Genomic DNA, 16858 nt, shown 5'->3' with positions numbered 1-16858 from the left:
CCATTCTGAAAGACAGACATTAAAAGAAAAGATATGTTTACACAACTGCACCAGTTTTTAATAAATAACTATTATTAGTAATGACATTTTACACATACACAATGCTTTATATCAGATGTAGAATGGCTTCCACGCCCTGTCCAGAGATCAGAGCAGGAGGAAGGAGCATGTAGCACCTGGCGGCGTTCAGGAGGTAAGTGAGCAGCAGTTGGGAGCAAAAAGACAGCACAGGAGTTTTCCTGCTGAGCAGGAAATGCTGCGAGGCAGTGAAAGGACTCAGGTCCAGCCTCCCAGAGACTTGACCCCTAGGGAGCTCCAGCAACCAGGACCAAGGCAGTTGGCACAACCATTGCTGCAGGAGGGGGTGCACAGGAAGCCTGGAGACATTGATCAAGACTGTGCGAGACTGCTGGATCTGAATAACAGAGGTGGTGACTTGCTGCAGGGCAAGGTCCCCTGCACCAGCTTGAGCGGCCACCCCTGGCATGTCAGGGAATTGGACCAAGACAAACTCCTAATGGAAGACACCATCCAGATCTGAGCCTACAGGGACTATGAGGTGCTCCTTCCTCAGGGCAGGTCTGAGGGCAACGGTCACTTTACTTGCACAAAGCATGCTCTGAATTGCCAAGCCAGCATGGATTTATCAAGGATAAACCACACTTAGCCAATCTCATGGCCTGTTCTAATGAAAAGATTGGCTCTATGGACAAAGGGAAAGCAGTGGATGTCATTTACTTCCACTGAGCAAGACTATCTATGCAGGATCCCATGGCATCCTTTGTAACCAAATTAGAGAGATAGGGACTGGATGGCAGGATTAGAAGTTGGGTGAAAAACAGTCTGGACTAGAGGGCTCAAAGGGTACTGAGTTCAACTGGAGACTGGTTACTTATGTTGCTCCTGCAGGGTTGGTAGTAGAGGTGATGCTGATTAATATCCTCATTAATGACTTGGATGATGGGACAGAACATACCCTTAGCATGTTGGTAGATGACATTAAGTTGGGAATAGTAGTTGATACAAAGGAGAGTAGAGCCTCAGTTCAGAGGGACCTCAACAAGCTGGAGGACTGGGCAGAGAGAAACCTCATGAAGCTCAACAAAGACAAAAGTGAAGTCATCAACATTGGACAGAGTAATGCTATGCAGAAGTAGAAGCTGAGGACTGTCATGCTAGGAAGCAGTTCTGCAGAAAGGCACCTGGGCATCCTGATAGACAAGAAGCTGAACATGAGTTCAGCAGCCCACCGTTATGCAGGCTGTGCATGCACATGGGCTACACCAGCAAGACAATAGGCAGCAGGTCGAAGAAAGCAATTCTTCCTTTCTGTGGCACTTGAGAAACTGCACCTGGATACCATGTCCAGTTTTGGACACCCAGTACAAGATAGACATTGACATATGGGGGAAGTCCAGCTGAGGGAGGTCAAGGTAGCTAGCAGGCTGGAACACATGAGAGGCTGAGAGCTGAGTTAACTCATCCTGAAGAGAAGACTAGAGCAGGGAATCTCCTTGAAGCCTTCAGCTAACCAAAGGAAGAGAGGGCTTGCAGAGACGACTGAGCCAATTTCAAAGTGGTGCACTGTCAAGGAATGAGAAGCAACAGTCACTAGTTGCAACAAGGGGAATTTTCAGTTCGACATAAGGAAAAATAATTTTATAAAGAGAACAGCTAATTGCTGGGACAGGCTACCAAGAGAGGTTGCAGAGCCTCCATTCTCAGATACTTTCATAGCTCAGCTGGATAGGGTCCCGAGGAAACTAATCCAACTGAAGGTAGATCTTTTTTTGAGCAGCAGTTTGTACTTGACCACCTCCAGAGGTCTCTTCCAACTTAATTTTTCTGTGGTTCTATGGACAAACATTGTTACCTCCAGCAAGATGCTATGATTTCTCATAGGCCATATGTGAAAAATTTGAAAAAGTGATTATTATGAGAAATTCAATTTAGACATCAATATTTGAATTGAAGTAATGTGAAATCAACAGAATAAAGAGCAAGTACCATTTACAATTCCTCACAGGCAAACTACAACTATTGTTCTACTCTATTCTTAACAGCTGTTAACAATTGTCTATTGAAACTTAGTTCATAAAGGAAAACAAAGGACAAGTGACACATACTATATTCAATGTGCTTGACTCCAGAGGAAGCATTCAAATATAATTTTTTTTAAATTTCTACCTGTATTGCAATTTTTTATCTCTTGCATTTAAATCCACTCAGTCTGAAGGCCCATGTTTCTCCAAGAAAACAAAGACTTAATTAAAAAAAATTAAAAAGCAATTTAAAAACATCATAGGACAATTCTCTTACGCATACTAACTCTTGCTATTTAACTGTCTATTAAATTAAGTTTACTCATTAAACTCAATGATGTCACTTCATGCACACTAATGAGTAGGTCAAAATAAAACATACTACATCTAAACATGTGTTCCCGTATCATCAACATCACTTTAACATTACAACCTTAATTTATACTGAATTTAAGGAAAAGATATGCAAAAAGAAATACAGGATAATATTATTAGCCAAAGACGCATTAACATCTTGAAGCATGCAGCCCACTCCAAGCTAACAAGTAGCTCTGTTGATTTAAGTGGGGAACGCTGCTGAGGTACCAACCAATACAGTTTTCCATGCTTTTAGTCAGCATTGGTTTTTGCAGCCATGCAAAATTTATTTTAAAATGCTAATTTCTCCCTGATTACCCTTGAGTTAGTATCAGGACTAGATCTGCCTCCAGACTGAACAGATGAGGATGCTAATGCAGCCTTTCCTGCATCACTCAGTCTAGGCGAGGGTGTCCCTTCCCAGCATCAGCAGCGAGCCTTCCCAGGTTCAGCACTCTCTCTGAGCAGCAGCAGGTGTTTCGAGCCAGTTGTTGTCACTGCAGGAGATGCTTCCCTTGGCAGAACTGATCCCCAAAGAAATTATGCAAAGAACTTGAGCCAGGTTTTATACAGTATCCAGTATCACCTGTTCCAGACAAGCTGAAAAGTTCTATACCTCATAAGATTAACATGAAGCCAAGTAACAACCAATTACACATATATTACACAAACTCCCTGCTCCCTAAGCTGTTAAATTCCATCAGGATCCAAAAGGTCCATGAAGTGTTCATAAGGAGACAGAGGCTGACAGGAGGTATGACGTGAGCCAGTGCTTGTTCTGACACTATGTCACTGTTGGGCAGCTGCTGGATAGATTTTCACTCTAAATTTCTTTCCAGTACCTCTATAGTCCCCGTTGCAAGGACTTCAGAAGACCTAACATTTTAACTGAATGCAAAAGAGATAAGGCTCTTTTCACAAATGCTTTTTAGTTGTGGTTTTATTGCTTCCTTTTTGGAACACTGAAGCTGAACATGCTTTCTTGTCCTTTTTTCTGGAGCCAGAAATTAATTGCACTCTTCAGTGCTTTTAAATGATTTTCTTAAAAAACTAACACCCTACCTAGATGACTGAATAGCTTCGAAAGAAAAAAAAACACACCTCTGATTCTCTCTCTCTGTCCAATACTTGCACCATAACATCTTCTCTCAAAAGGAATGCTGCATCAATTCAGTATCTCACACTAAGGTTTCGATGTTGCTCTACCCTTGTTCAAACAACCATTTCTGCTATAACAAGCAGTATCATTAATCTAGGCCAGTAACTCCCACACTCTTCAGACCTATAACCCATCACCACATATACAACCACGGCACAACCTAGTGATGGGAGATACTATGGTCAGGGAAAACTTTGGGGAATAATCTTCTCTCCCGAGTAAGGTCACCAGGGGCAGAATGCTGGAGGCGAGAGAACTGTGAGATCCATGAGATGAGTTAACTTTCAGAGTTTCAAAGATTTTTTTTTTAACTTTTTTTTTAATGGGTCTTTTCCCTGCTTCTGATTTCCATGCTCTGCTTCCTTCATGCTCTTTCTCCCCCAGTTCACACTAGCCCCCATCATAGCCCTAAACACCTATATAATCAGATACTTTAGCCAAAACTGATTATTTTCATAACTTCTCATTTTCCATCACTTTCTCCCTCATTAATTGAATAAATTCTCCATCTTTTTCTCTGTCCCCTGCTTCACAGAGATCTTCCTATCATTTCTGAGACACCGGCACATGTCGCTACTATTATTTTACTTGGAACTTAATACTTGATTCCTTTTGTAACCTCAACCTTTGGTTTCTTAATTTACATAAAAGCATAACCCATCTTCCTTTAATCCACCAAATAAAGTCAAAACTACCCATAATTTACTGGCAAAGAAGCATAATCAAATCTTTGAAATAACCTGGCTAATCTACCATCATCCGTTAGGCAAAGTATCTTCCCTTTCATTTCAAGCTGCATGCCGTAGGTATAAACATCCCCCAGTAATACCACTGTCTCCTCATTCCTTGCCTTAAGTATCCTGCTCCACCCAGTCTTTCTACAACTAAGCTGCAAGGGTCTGTCTAATTCTAATCAGAAATCTCTCCTGTACATTTTATATGACTGGACCAAAAAAAACCACAAGAGAATTCAGTCTGCAGATAACCAGACAAACTGTGATTTAATTGTCATGGCCACTAAAAATTAATCTTGTAATTGATAACTTAATAGCAGACATGCTTAATGTTTAAATACATATGGTCATCTTTCCCTTTTTCAGAACGTACCACTAAAATGGCAAGAATGAAGCAATTCTCCATCCCTTGGCACTTTTAAAATAAGTATTTCAGGTAGAAGAGACAGCTATACAGATTTTTTGATTAGTTTAAAGTACAGACAACTCCAGAATTTTGGAAAATTAAAACCAATATATTTAACAACATTTACTCAGGAAAATAAAAATCCATCTATAATCATGTCACACTGCAACAAAATAAAGCTCTGTTCATTCAAAGTAAAAAAGCTGAGGAAGCTGGTATCGAAGGTATTCAAGGTATGTGAACATAAATTCTACTACCTAACCCCCAAAGACAGAAGACTGAATCCTCAGTAAACCAATGCAGCCCAGGCCTGGCCCACTCTTTCTTGTCTGCAGAAGGTAACAATGAATTCATTTGTTCACTGAAAGGTGGATCTACAACCCTACAGCATACTGGGGAACTGTCTGCAGAAAAAGTACAGCTTGTCCAAGTAAAATAATGATCATATGTCTATTACATTGCTATGTTTTGCTTGCCTGTCCTTGTCCATCTCCTCTTTCACTGTACAGAAAAAGTCTTAGGCAATATTTTGAGCACCAAGCTTTTATTCCATCACTTCTAGATAGATTTTTAAAGCTCGCTTTCTTGAGGAAGATACATCCTGGCCTGTATCAGAAATAGTGTGGCCAGCAGGAGTAGGGAAGTGATCGTGCCCCTGTACTCGGCCCTGGTGAGGCCGCACCTCGAATACTGTATTCAGTTTTCGGCCCCTCACTACAAGGAGGACGTTGAGGTGCTGGAGCGTGTCCAGAGAAGGGCAACGAGGCTGGTGAGGGGTCTGGAGAACAAGTCTGATGAGGAGCGGCTGAGGGAACTGGGGTTGTTTAGCCTGGAGAAAAGGAGGCTCAGGGGAGACCTCATCGCTCTCTACAACAACCTGAAAGGAGGTTGTAGCGAGGTGGGTGTCGGTCTTTTCTCCGAAGTAACAAGCGATAGGACAAGAGGAAATGGCCTCAAGTTGCGCCACGGGAGGTTTAGATTAGACGTGAGGAAAAATTTCTTTACTGAAAGAGTGGTGAAACATTGGACCAGGCTGCCCAGGGAAGTGGTGGAGTCCCCATCCCTGGAAGTATTTAAAGGATGTGTAGATGAGGCGCTTAGGGACATGGTTTATTGGGCATGGTGGTGTTGGGTTGATGGTTGGACTCGATGATCTTAGAGGTCTTTTCCAACCTCAATGATTCTATACAGAACGTCACTATTTTGCAACAAGTGCAATAAACAATCTAATTTTCCTCAACAGATCCCTCATGACTGCAAATAAAAAGGTGGCTACTATTACCCAAAGAAAGATGCAAGCCAAATGGTGACTGTACATCAATTTTTATAGTAAAAGGTTTATACAAAATAAATAAATCCAGAAGCAAAGTTCTCATTACAGAACACTACCTTCTGAAATCTGCTGAGCAATTCCAATCACTCCAAAAAACAATATTCTCAGATTCCAGCAAAGCAGTTTCCTATCTGTTTCACCAGGAAAAAGAATTACTCATATCTACAAAAAAAAACCCCAACCTATTGCCCAATTCTGATGGCCTTGATTTAACAATGTTTGAAGCAATTATAGAAATCCTACTTAGCTTGCCATCTGAACCTGGTGTTTTCTCCAGAGTTTCTTTTTTCCTTTTTACTTTTTTATGCTTAAGAGCTTATTTATCACTCCTTTATGACATTTATTTAATCTTTAGCTTGCTCTGAAATTTAACAGAAGCTATGCAATTTCGTGTACTATCGTGTCTTATCTGACTATACCTCCCCACAATGCAAACTGAAAACTAAAAAGCAGCGTCTCAGTTCTGTCACTAATATTTTAAATATTTGTCCTGTCAAAATCATTGAAGTGCTATACACTTTGCTGTTCTTTACATTAGTATGCAATTTTATCCAGCAAAAGACATGTGTCAATAGAAAATTATGTTCCTAATTAATCAGACAGTTCCAGCCACACTCTTTACTTTTACTTCCCCCCGCCCCCCCACTGCATTTGGAACTGTAGCCTACAGACTATACAATACTATATTCTAATGTGTCCTCTGTAACTTATGCTACTCTCAAAATTTCTACAGGATAAGCGATAAAAGCAAATATGAGTTAGAAACACAACAAGTGTTGCTGGAGAGTGTATTTCACTGCATTAATACATAAAGGTACAGTACATGACCAAGTATTTCTGGACTCTTCATGAGTTAAAAATTAAGTTTCCCAAAGCTGCAATGACACTTAAACCTTTATGCCAGCCAAGGATCAAACCCACAAACAAATGTAAATCACCTTAAAATAAGTTATAATGATCACAAAGTTCCCACCTATCTATATCTGCTTCTTTGTAGGCAGGAGCCAAACAATTTATGAACTTTAATCTGTTTCAATGCAAATGGTTTAAAAAAAAGGTCTTCCCAAAATGTCTTTGGACTTTTATCCAAAATGCTCTTTCACCCATATGTTGCTTTAGCTTCTAAAGTGACATGGGACAAAGGATACATATATTGCAAGGTCCTGCATGGGGTTGAGCAAACTCCATGTCTGCAGAAGTGAAAAAATAAATTACAATGTTTTCCATTGAGGATTAATGAATATCATAGGAAATAAACAGGATTAAGGTTCGTACAAAGTTTTACACCTCTAAATACAGAAATTTCTCTACCCTGGGATAAGGAACATTGAAAACAGCCATGCACACTCCTGGACCGAGACAGTTAAAAACCAACAAGACCCGAACATAGAAAGCCTAGCAATAGAAGGGGGTTTGCAATTCACATCTTACATTTTAACATAACCATCATTGAAAGAAATAACCATCCTGTTATTTTCTCTGAAAAAAATCAATCCATCCAAAATAGAAGGGAGGGAAGACATTGACGATTGTATTTGCTTTTCTTAGAAGAACAGAAAGTTTCATACACTTCCATTTGACATGAGAGCATGGCGCTTTGACAGCTAAAGTCCTCATCGCTTTTTCTGTTAAGCACTCAAACAGCTTGAGTACAAGACAAGTTGAAGAATACACAACATACCACTTCCTACTATAATCTTATTTCAAATGCCTTCACCATTACAACATTTTTCCTTTCCGCGCCTCCCATTTCCTTTAGGATTTTTTTTCTGCTGCTCTTGACAGATCAATATGATTTTTAAGCCACAATGTTTATTAGGCAGCCACTACTGATACTTGCAGAAGTGTTCAACAGTGGATGATTAGGGCTCTTTCAAATCCAGGAGAACATGTATTCATAAAAATGTTTTGGTTTAGGAACACTATTCTTCAGTGAACATTCAAGAAGACTACTGAGTTTAAAAGTCCTTTGACAAAATCATAGGTCTATTAATATCTAGTATTTTGAGTCATACAGTAAAATCACTTTTTTTTTAAACTGTTGTCTCCATCATGCTTGATCCAATAAACGTAAATTATTCTGTGACTTCCAGTAGATTTCATTTACAAAATAAACATGTTGGCAAAATATTTAAGAAGTAAACTAGAACTTACATTTTATTTATTGTTATATATACACGCACACGCACACATACTGCAATGCTACCTTCATCAATAAAAAGGCTGTTCCGAGACTGGGGAAAAAAACTATTAAAAAGTAAAAAAAGTAAAAAACTTTAAAAGTAAAGTTAAGATGTTGCTAATTAAATCATAGAATCATAGAATAGTTTGGGTTGGAAGGGACCTCTAAAGGTCATCTAGTCCAACCCCCCTGCCGTGGGCAGGGACATCTTCAACTAGACCAGGTTGCTCAGAGCCCCGTCCAACCTGACCTTGAAGGTTCCCAGGGATGGGCCATCCACCACCTCTCTGGGCAACCTGTGCCAGTGGTTCACCACCCTCAGCGTAAAAAATTTCTTCCTTACATCTAGTCTAAATCTACCCCCCTTTAGTTTAAAGCCATTCCCCCTTGTCCTGTCGCAACAGGCCCTGCTAAAAAGTCTGCCGCCATCTTTTTTATAAGCCCCCTTGAAGTACTGATAGGCTGCAAGAAGGTCTCCCCAAAGCCTTCTCTTCTCTAGGCTGAACAACCCCAACTCTCTCAGCCTGTCTTCATAGAAGAGGTGTTCCATCCCACTGATCATTTTCGTGGCCCTCCTCTGGACCCACTCCAACAGGTCCGTGTCTTTCTTGTGCTGAGGGCTCCAGAGCTGGACATAGTAGTCCAGGTGGGGTCTCACCAGAGCAGAGGAGAGGGGGAGAATCAGCTCCCTCAACCTGCTGGCCACGCTTCTTTGGATGCAGCCCAGGATATGATTGGCCTTCTGGGCTGCGAGTGCACATTGCTGGCTCATGTCCAGCTTTTCACCCACCAGTACCCCCAAGTCCTTCTCGGCAGGGCTGCTCTCCATCCCTTCATCCCCCAGCCTGTATTAATACTGGGGGTTGCCCCAACCCAGGTGCAGGATCTTGCCCTTGGCCTTGTTAAACCTCATGAGGTTCACACGGGCCCACTTCTCGAGCTTGCCCAGGTCCCTCTGGATGGCATCCCGTCCCTGTGGTGTGTCAACCACACCACTCAGCTTGGTGTCATCTACAAACTTGCTGAGGGTACACTCGATCTCACTGTCTGTGTCATTGATGAAGATATTAAACAGTACCGGTCCCAATACGGACCCCTGCGGGACGCCACTCGTCACCAATCTCCATCTGGACATTGAGCCGTTGACCACTACCCTCTGGATGCGACCATCTAACCAATTCCTCACCCACCGGACAGTCCACCCATCAAATCCATACCTCTCCAGTTGAGAGAGAAGGATGTTGTAGGGGACCGTGTCAAAGGCCTTACAGAGGTCCAGATAGATGACATCTGTAGCCCTTCCCGCGTCCACTGATGTAGTCACGCCATCATAGAAGGCCACTAGGTTGGTCAGGCAGGACTTGCCCTTGGTGAAGCCATGCTGGCTGTCTCGAATCACCTCCCTGTCCTCCATGTGCCTTAGCATAGCTTCCAGGAGGATCTGTTCTGTGACCTTCCCAGGCACAGAGGTGAGACTGACTGGCCTGTAGTTCCCCGGGTCTTCCTTTTTTCCCTTTTTAAAAATGGGGCTTATGTTTCCCCTTTTCCAGTCAGTGGGAGCTTCACTAACTGCCACAACTTCTCAAATATGATGGAATATTCTTAATCCATTGTAATATGAATTGAAACGCATTAGCTTCCATTTCAATGAAAGAATTTTAAACATGTTTCACTTCACATTTGCAAGAGGTCACAAACACACGTACAGATAATATCACAGTTCAGTCTATGATGGTAAATTACTGAGCTGTAATAACTAATTATCAATTAAATCAATCACCAAGGACTGTATGAAAGATTAACTATTTAAAGTGGAAACGTGTGTCTCACTTTGCTTCACTCATCTTTTTTATTTCATGCTTAAACAACTTTATTTAGTCCTCATTATTCAAATCCATAAAATAATCTTTTTCTTCAAATCTTCTCTATGGTGCATGCAACTATAGCCTAGGAATGCACGTTACGCAAGTTCAAAATATTCCTGAGGGGCACAGACATATTAATATCATTCTACGTATAAGGAAGAAACATTAAGCTCTAGATTTTTACTTCTACTATAATTTTAATTTGTAAAGGTACCCACTTTATTCTAATGGTCTTGTGTAATGTACACACACATAAAGTATATCAAATCATAATGAACACAAATATTTAATTAGTTTGTAAACACCAGTAACAAAAGTGAAAAAACTAAAACGCACTCTTCATTTGCTTTGAAGAGTAAGTAAATTATGATCAAGTAAGAAATTGAGACAGCCTATACAGAAATATATGCAATAACTGTATAATGCTAATATCTAATAATATCAAGCAGTATTTTTATGTTTTAAAGGTACAATTCGAATTAATCCTACATTATATGCTCTTGAATAAAAGAAGGAAAAAAGTCTGGAGTTCTTAAAGATGTCGTTAGTAACAACCAGGTATTCAATCAAGCACAATGCCCCGGGCAGTTCTTTAAAGGTTTACATCGGCAGTGATTGTTACTACTGCTGATGTAAATTTAAGGAGCTGTCTAATGTGGGATCTAATATGCCAGAAAATAATTACCATAAATCAATTCCCTACCTATAATTCAGTAAACTACCACTACCAAATGGTAAGCCTCCCACACTTTCCTGAGGCCCACAGGACTCTCATTTGGGATTTCCTGGCTGCAGATACACACCCACATGCTACGTAGTACATGAGCAACACATCTAATACAACTGGGATATGTATCAAACCTACTGTACATGACTTGCATTTACACACATGCAGTAAGTGCACTCTGTCCCAGACAGACTATACAATTTAAGAGCAAGAAGCTTAGTATAGCCCAATTTATCACATTCACTGAGCATGGGGTTTTTGCCCAAGACCTGTAGGCATCAAACAATCCCAGACAAATGGCTGATTTCATGTGCTAGAACTTCCAAATGACAAAAGAAAAGATGTCCAGATACACTCAGATATATGGCAGCTAAACCTCTGCATCAGTCAGTTCACAGTTTGAGAAACAGCTGAGAACAGTTTGAGAAATGGAGACTCAGAGTCACTAGATCCACGTATACCATGTGTGAAAACACACTTTTGTAACATAATAGGAGTTAAAAGTTTTTCCTATTCAGCTTTTCTGGCAGTGATAATACAGCAGCAGGGTGAAATATTCTGGTTTAATGCAGTGCTGACAGCTCCAGAAAAGCAAAGAGATTTGAAAACTCTCCTGCATCATGTCAATGACAATCATTTCAGATAAATTGCATGCTGGTTTGGGGTTGGTTTGGTTGGGGTTTTGGATGGTGGAGGTGGTGTTTGTTTGTTTTCTAGTTTTAAGCATACAGTAACATTTGCTGAATTATGAAATTACGTTAGTAACTAATAAAGTGTATACAGTAATTTCCCAACAGTTTAAAGACATTATGACCTACCATTCCCAGAAGCCTGTTTGGCTATTTTTCTAAAATATGCCATGTGGAACAAAAGTGCTAACTATCTTGCAAACTTTGCTAATGTGAGATGCAATCAGAAAGCCCTTAGAAACAGTACTAAGTAAGTAAGAGATTTTAAAAGATCCACTATTAAAAACCAAAATTTTGGAGTGATAAATATATTTAATTGACTTCTTTCAGAAAAAAATGAGGAACTGAGGTTCATTGTCAGAAGGCCATGAATCAAAAAAATATTCTGAAATTTCTATCCTTTTTCTTATCATTTCCATCTCTCTCAAGTCACATCTATAGACAAGTTTGAAGCAGGAAGAATAACACATTTCTAATAAATCACTTTGTCCTCTGTGATCCCAAAGGAAAAGAAGGATGCTGAATACATTTCTATTTTTACACCCTCATCACCTAAAACTGAGCTGCTGAATCATTGTAATTATAGTACCATCATATTATTAGCTGAGTATTATATTATTATATAGCGTATTATGATACTAGTTATTATTACACTATTGTCTGAATCTATTTGGAACTAAACACATTCTTGTAATTTGGGAAGGTGCTAAGTGTCCAAGTAGCAATCAGTATTCACCAAACTCCCCTTTGATGGGGATGTTGTGTCCTCAACTTTTGCCTTATTTGACAAGATAAATTAACCTTTTTCATATCAACATGGGAGATTAGTGCTTCAATAAAAATAACTAAATAACAACAGGAGTAAAACTGCCTGTATCCTATCATCTAGCACAGATTCATGTATTTTGAAGTGTCAATAAAAAGCACTTACCACACCGATTCCTTCAAAAGCAAATATTGCAGTCCCAAAAAACAGTGGGTATTTCTTCCAGCCAACCACACGAGGCAGTTTTCGAGGATCTACTATATCCTGAAGAAAACAAATCAAAACAGTGCTCTGTAAAGCGCATTAGCTGTTCCTACAATTTTTATTGATGCATTATGCTATTGGGAAGAAAACACAGTACATGTTGACAGTGGTGTTTACACTGCTATTTACAATCCCTGGTTTTCCTCCCAAACTTAGTCCTTTATACACATTCATAGCCACCTTCCCACCCACACACAGACACCTGCAGACATATTTAGTCTAGGTTCATATTACTGACACTAAAGATTTTCACATTTAAAGTATCACACTGGTGTATATGAGTGAGCATCAATTAAAACAAAAGGGAAAGCTCACACCTGAAGCTTAATCTTCTGCAAACTTACGCTATTCTCAGAGTATTGCTTTTTCAAATCTGCTTTCATACTGCACAGATATTCTTCATAACCATAAGGGACAGTAAAAGAAAATCTTTTTAATACAAGCTGAGTTCCTGCAGAACAATTATTTGATCTCTATCTCCTCCAATCTCTTCTATGTAACTTCTCCTGCCTCCTTGCCCAGCCAATACCTCTCGCTTTTTTCAGCCATCAGTTTAGTTTGTTCCATTATGAAATAGCTCCAAATATGAAAAACAGCAGCAACCCAGAAAAACGCAGGAACTATTCAACTTCTCAGGAGATGGAAGTCTGCAATATGTATTCTTAAAGGGTAAGCCTTAAATTTTTCCTGATTGTACTGGAGAAACACTAGAAATAAACGGTGCTGTTGAAACTGTTCTGCTGCTGTAACAAAATGATTGACCACAGATTAAAACCTTGCAAATACTGTGTGCAACCCATAAAAATTCACATATTCTTCCACTCAAGGACTCCAAGTCGTTACAAGACATATTTTTATTATCTTAAGTGCAGCAATATTACCCTTTCTTTCAAAAGTACTGTAAAACTCTATGTTTAACGCATGTCTCAAGTATTAAGGCATCTCCTTAAATTAAGATGCCTCAATAAAATACAAGATAATTCTGCCTTTCAGAAATTGTCAGTCAGCATATACCTATCAGACACCAACTGCCGCATGCAACAAATACAACTTGCCACACTGGGAAAAAAGATAATAAACTTTTTTATACTCACTCTAACAATATACTGGTAAATGATCACCAGGCTGACAGCCATGGACAGATTGGCAAGCAATGAAAGCAAGGACAGGCTCTTAAGGTCACGAATAAAGACCAAGAGGATCATGAATGGCAGGAAACACAGCATGTATATTCGTAAATCAGTACTCCTTTTCTCAGAAGAACTGCTGGTGGCACTGACATTTATGGGAGCAGTCTTGTTTTCCAAGAATCCTTCATGGACCTGTGGGAGAAAAAAAACCCAAAACATGTTAAACAGTAGTAGCGCTAAGTCTCTGTACTGTTTTTCTATAGGGGAATTTGTCCCTCTGCTTTACCTGCCAAGTGTCAGGCATTTCAGTACTGTACTCTCAGTGCAGAGGGGAAGACAAGGCACTTTTAGCAAGCGTTTCATCCTTAAGACAAATGAAATCAGGACCTGAAAGATCTGGAAGCGTCTTTATCCCACCACTGACTAAAGACGAAATCCACATGAGCAGTTTAGATCAGATTCCTTTCAGAAAGGGAGAGTTTGGTAAAATGAATGCAAGCGAGATGGATCTAGGCCTAAATATTAGAGTTTGAATTTTCCTAAGGAGGATAAGGGAGTTAGATGACCAACTGCTATTGTACCTGAGTTCAGTGCCTAATAACCTTATGCCTTTGCCATGCACATCATAGCAGCATAGATAAAATATGATATTAGAATATGAACCTGCCTGTCTTTTAATTAAAATTATTTTGTTTCACTCTTCACTCTTTTATTAAGCAACATCAACTCAACTTTAAAAACCATGACCTCAGAGAGTTGAGAGTCCTGTATCCATTAAATCGATATAAATTAATGCCTATAGATAAACAGTAGTACACAATGTGAAAGTGTATTAGGTTTTTTTTATATAACATTACAATAGTTGCCTATGGTGCAATTCAGAAGACTGAGTTTGGCACTATTCACGACTCTCATTGCCTCTTCTGGAAAAATGTTAATGTGGCCACAACTGCCAAAATTTGTTTTGTGGAAATATATTCTGTGCTATGTGCACACCACGATCAAAATGTCAAGAGCTGGTGGTTACTCCGCTTGCTGCAAAATAATAACAGTTCAAATCCATTTGTTTTAAATCTTATCATGCCTTTTCCCTAGGAGTGTAACCTTTCCTTTTCCCTTCCATTGCATTTGCCATCTTACAAATCAGCACATGACTGTGCTTAATCTGTTCATGCTGCAGAAAGCCTCTGGTTTGATGACTACAAAAAGATACTGAGATAGTGAAAAAAAAAAGAATAGTCCCCTATCGCACAAAGAGACTTAAACAAAAATGGGAAATCAATATATAACAAAACAACTGAAGACAATACTCTGACTCCTAAGCACTGTCAGACAACCAACTACTATAGCCACAGACTTAAAATTTAATATAGAACTGAACTCAGAGGAAGACTGTATAACCCTACAATCCCAGGAAGTGTACAAGCATAGCAATCCTTAAATATTATTATCCTTATCACATAGTTCACAGGCATGGTCCCAAGACTGATTAATTTATGGGCAATTCTTTCAACGTGGTTTGTTCTTTAAAATGTCAGTGATTATCTGTGCAAGTGAAATAATAAGTTCATAGATCCTGCCTCAAAAACCCAAACTCGTTAAGCTGTTACAGTAAAAAGGGGGAAGTATTACCATTACAATGTAAGTTTTTATGTAGCCACAGCAGTCCTGAGCAAACACCAAAATTACCAGTACTTAATGGCATCTATTTTATTTTATAGGTCACAGTAACTCAGGGCTATTAATTTTTTACTTTGAGGAACAGGATGAAGTGGAGAAAAGAGGACAGGCTGGAGATACGGCTGGCAATCAAGGGATCATTGGGACTGTGATACTTTCATGAAGCAGAGGGAGTTGGCTGATAATGTAAAACCAATTGTATGTAAACTAAGTCATTCAAATTGGCAAGCTTGCCAAAACTCAGACTTTACAAGCCTAGGAGAAAAAAAAAATGCACAATTCACTTTATTTCCATTGTTTCAAACAATCCACAAACTCAGGAAGACAGAATTAACTTAAAATTCTTTTCTTTGTAACAAAAAGCACTAGACAGATTTTTTCATTATGAAAAAGGGAAAGATAAAAGATACAATTCTGCAACCAAATGTTTTCCAGAAATCTCATTTTAAATGAAAACAAAGGACACCAGTCATTATGGAACCACTGACGGTTTCCATCTTGCAAAAATCTTAAGTGTCACTTACAAGACATTTAACATCTGTTAGTTTTCATTAAGATAACATTTTTAGAAAGCTACAAAGAAGAGCTAAATACATTTAGAACTGAATTCCAGTGAATTCACACAGCTACAATAACTCCATTTTGCCAAGCAATATGTCAAACACTTAACCAAATTACTTCCCTAATGCCTCATGAAGTAAAGCTCTCTGTAGAAGTTTCCTGCTTTCCCACCATACTTGAAATACCGAGCAAGAACTTTAATAGCCTTTCACTTCAACAACAGTCTCGTGTGTTTACTTGCTTGCACGCATTCACAGGTAGCCAGAGCTGCTCTGCACACAAGGACATGTAAGAGGGTTTTATAAGAATTACAATGTGATTTGAGCATGTAAGTCCCATTGAAAACCTTAGGTACGATAAATATTTAACCTAGCATGCCTTCAATGTACACAAGTATCTGTAGCCTGATGAGCTATTAGGAAAAAAAAAAAAATTATTCCTTAAAAAAAAAAAAAAAACAACAAAAAAAAACAGACAGCAGGCAGGACACAGTTCAGGTTCTAAAATACATTTTTAAAATACCATAGTATAAACCAACTTCTACTCAAATCATTTCAAGTATTCATTTCAGTTTTCTCTTAAGACAGAGGCATTCCATTGTATACACAAACCCAATTAAAAGTTCCTGAATTCAGAAATATTTGATCTTTTTTCTATTAACACCACCAAATTCCAACTAGATATTCAACCCCCGTTTACTGGCTAATACAGCTGGAAAATGCAACGTACAATATTCTATATAATTCTATTCAAGTTCAGCTCTACTGTGATCAGCTACCCTGATGATGGGCTTAAGATAAGATCACACCTCCATGTTGTGTTAGGTAAGGGTGGCCATACAAAATAGCCTTTATAATTATCTGCCTTTTACTGTCACAAAAATACCGAGGAAAGCACAGAGAAAGAACATACTACAGCTGCGCACAAACACTCCACAACCATCATCAGATGAATGAATATTGA

General features: G+C 39.2%; 1 protein-coding gene across 3 annotated transcripts in view; it reads right to left on the bottom strand.

The window, feature by feature from the left end:
• Positions 1 to 16858, bottom strand: part of SLC36A4 (solute carrier family 36 member 4) — a 123998-nt gene that overhangs the window by 74171 nt on the left and 32969 nt on the right. For all 3 annotated transcript variants that reach the window (XM_076328317.1, XM_076328318.1, XM_076328319.1), the window contains 2 exons: positions 13619 to 13846; positions 12426 to 12524 (listed from right to left, as the gene is read on the bottom strand). In XM_076328317.1, coding sequence (XP_076184432.1) covers positions 12426 to 12524; positions 13619 to 13846 — 327 coding nt within the window. The remainder of the gene's footprint in view (positions 1 to 12425; positions 12525 to 13618; positions 13847 to 16858) is intronic.

The sequence above is a fragment of the Aptenodytes patagonicus genome, chromosome 1 (genome assembly GCF_965638725.1).
Source record: "Aptenodytes patagonicus chromosome 1, bAptPat1.pri.cur, whole genome shotgun sequence".
NCBI lineage: Eukaryota > Metazoa > Chordata > Aves > Sphenisciformes > Spheniscidae > Aptenodytes > Aptenodytes patagonicus.
Note: the sequence above shows the minus strand (reverse complement) of the source record. Positions and strands in the feature narration are given on the sequence as shown.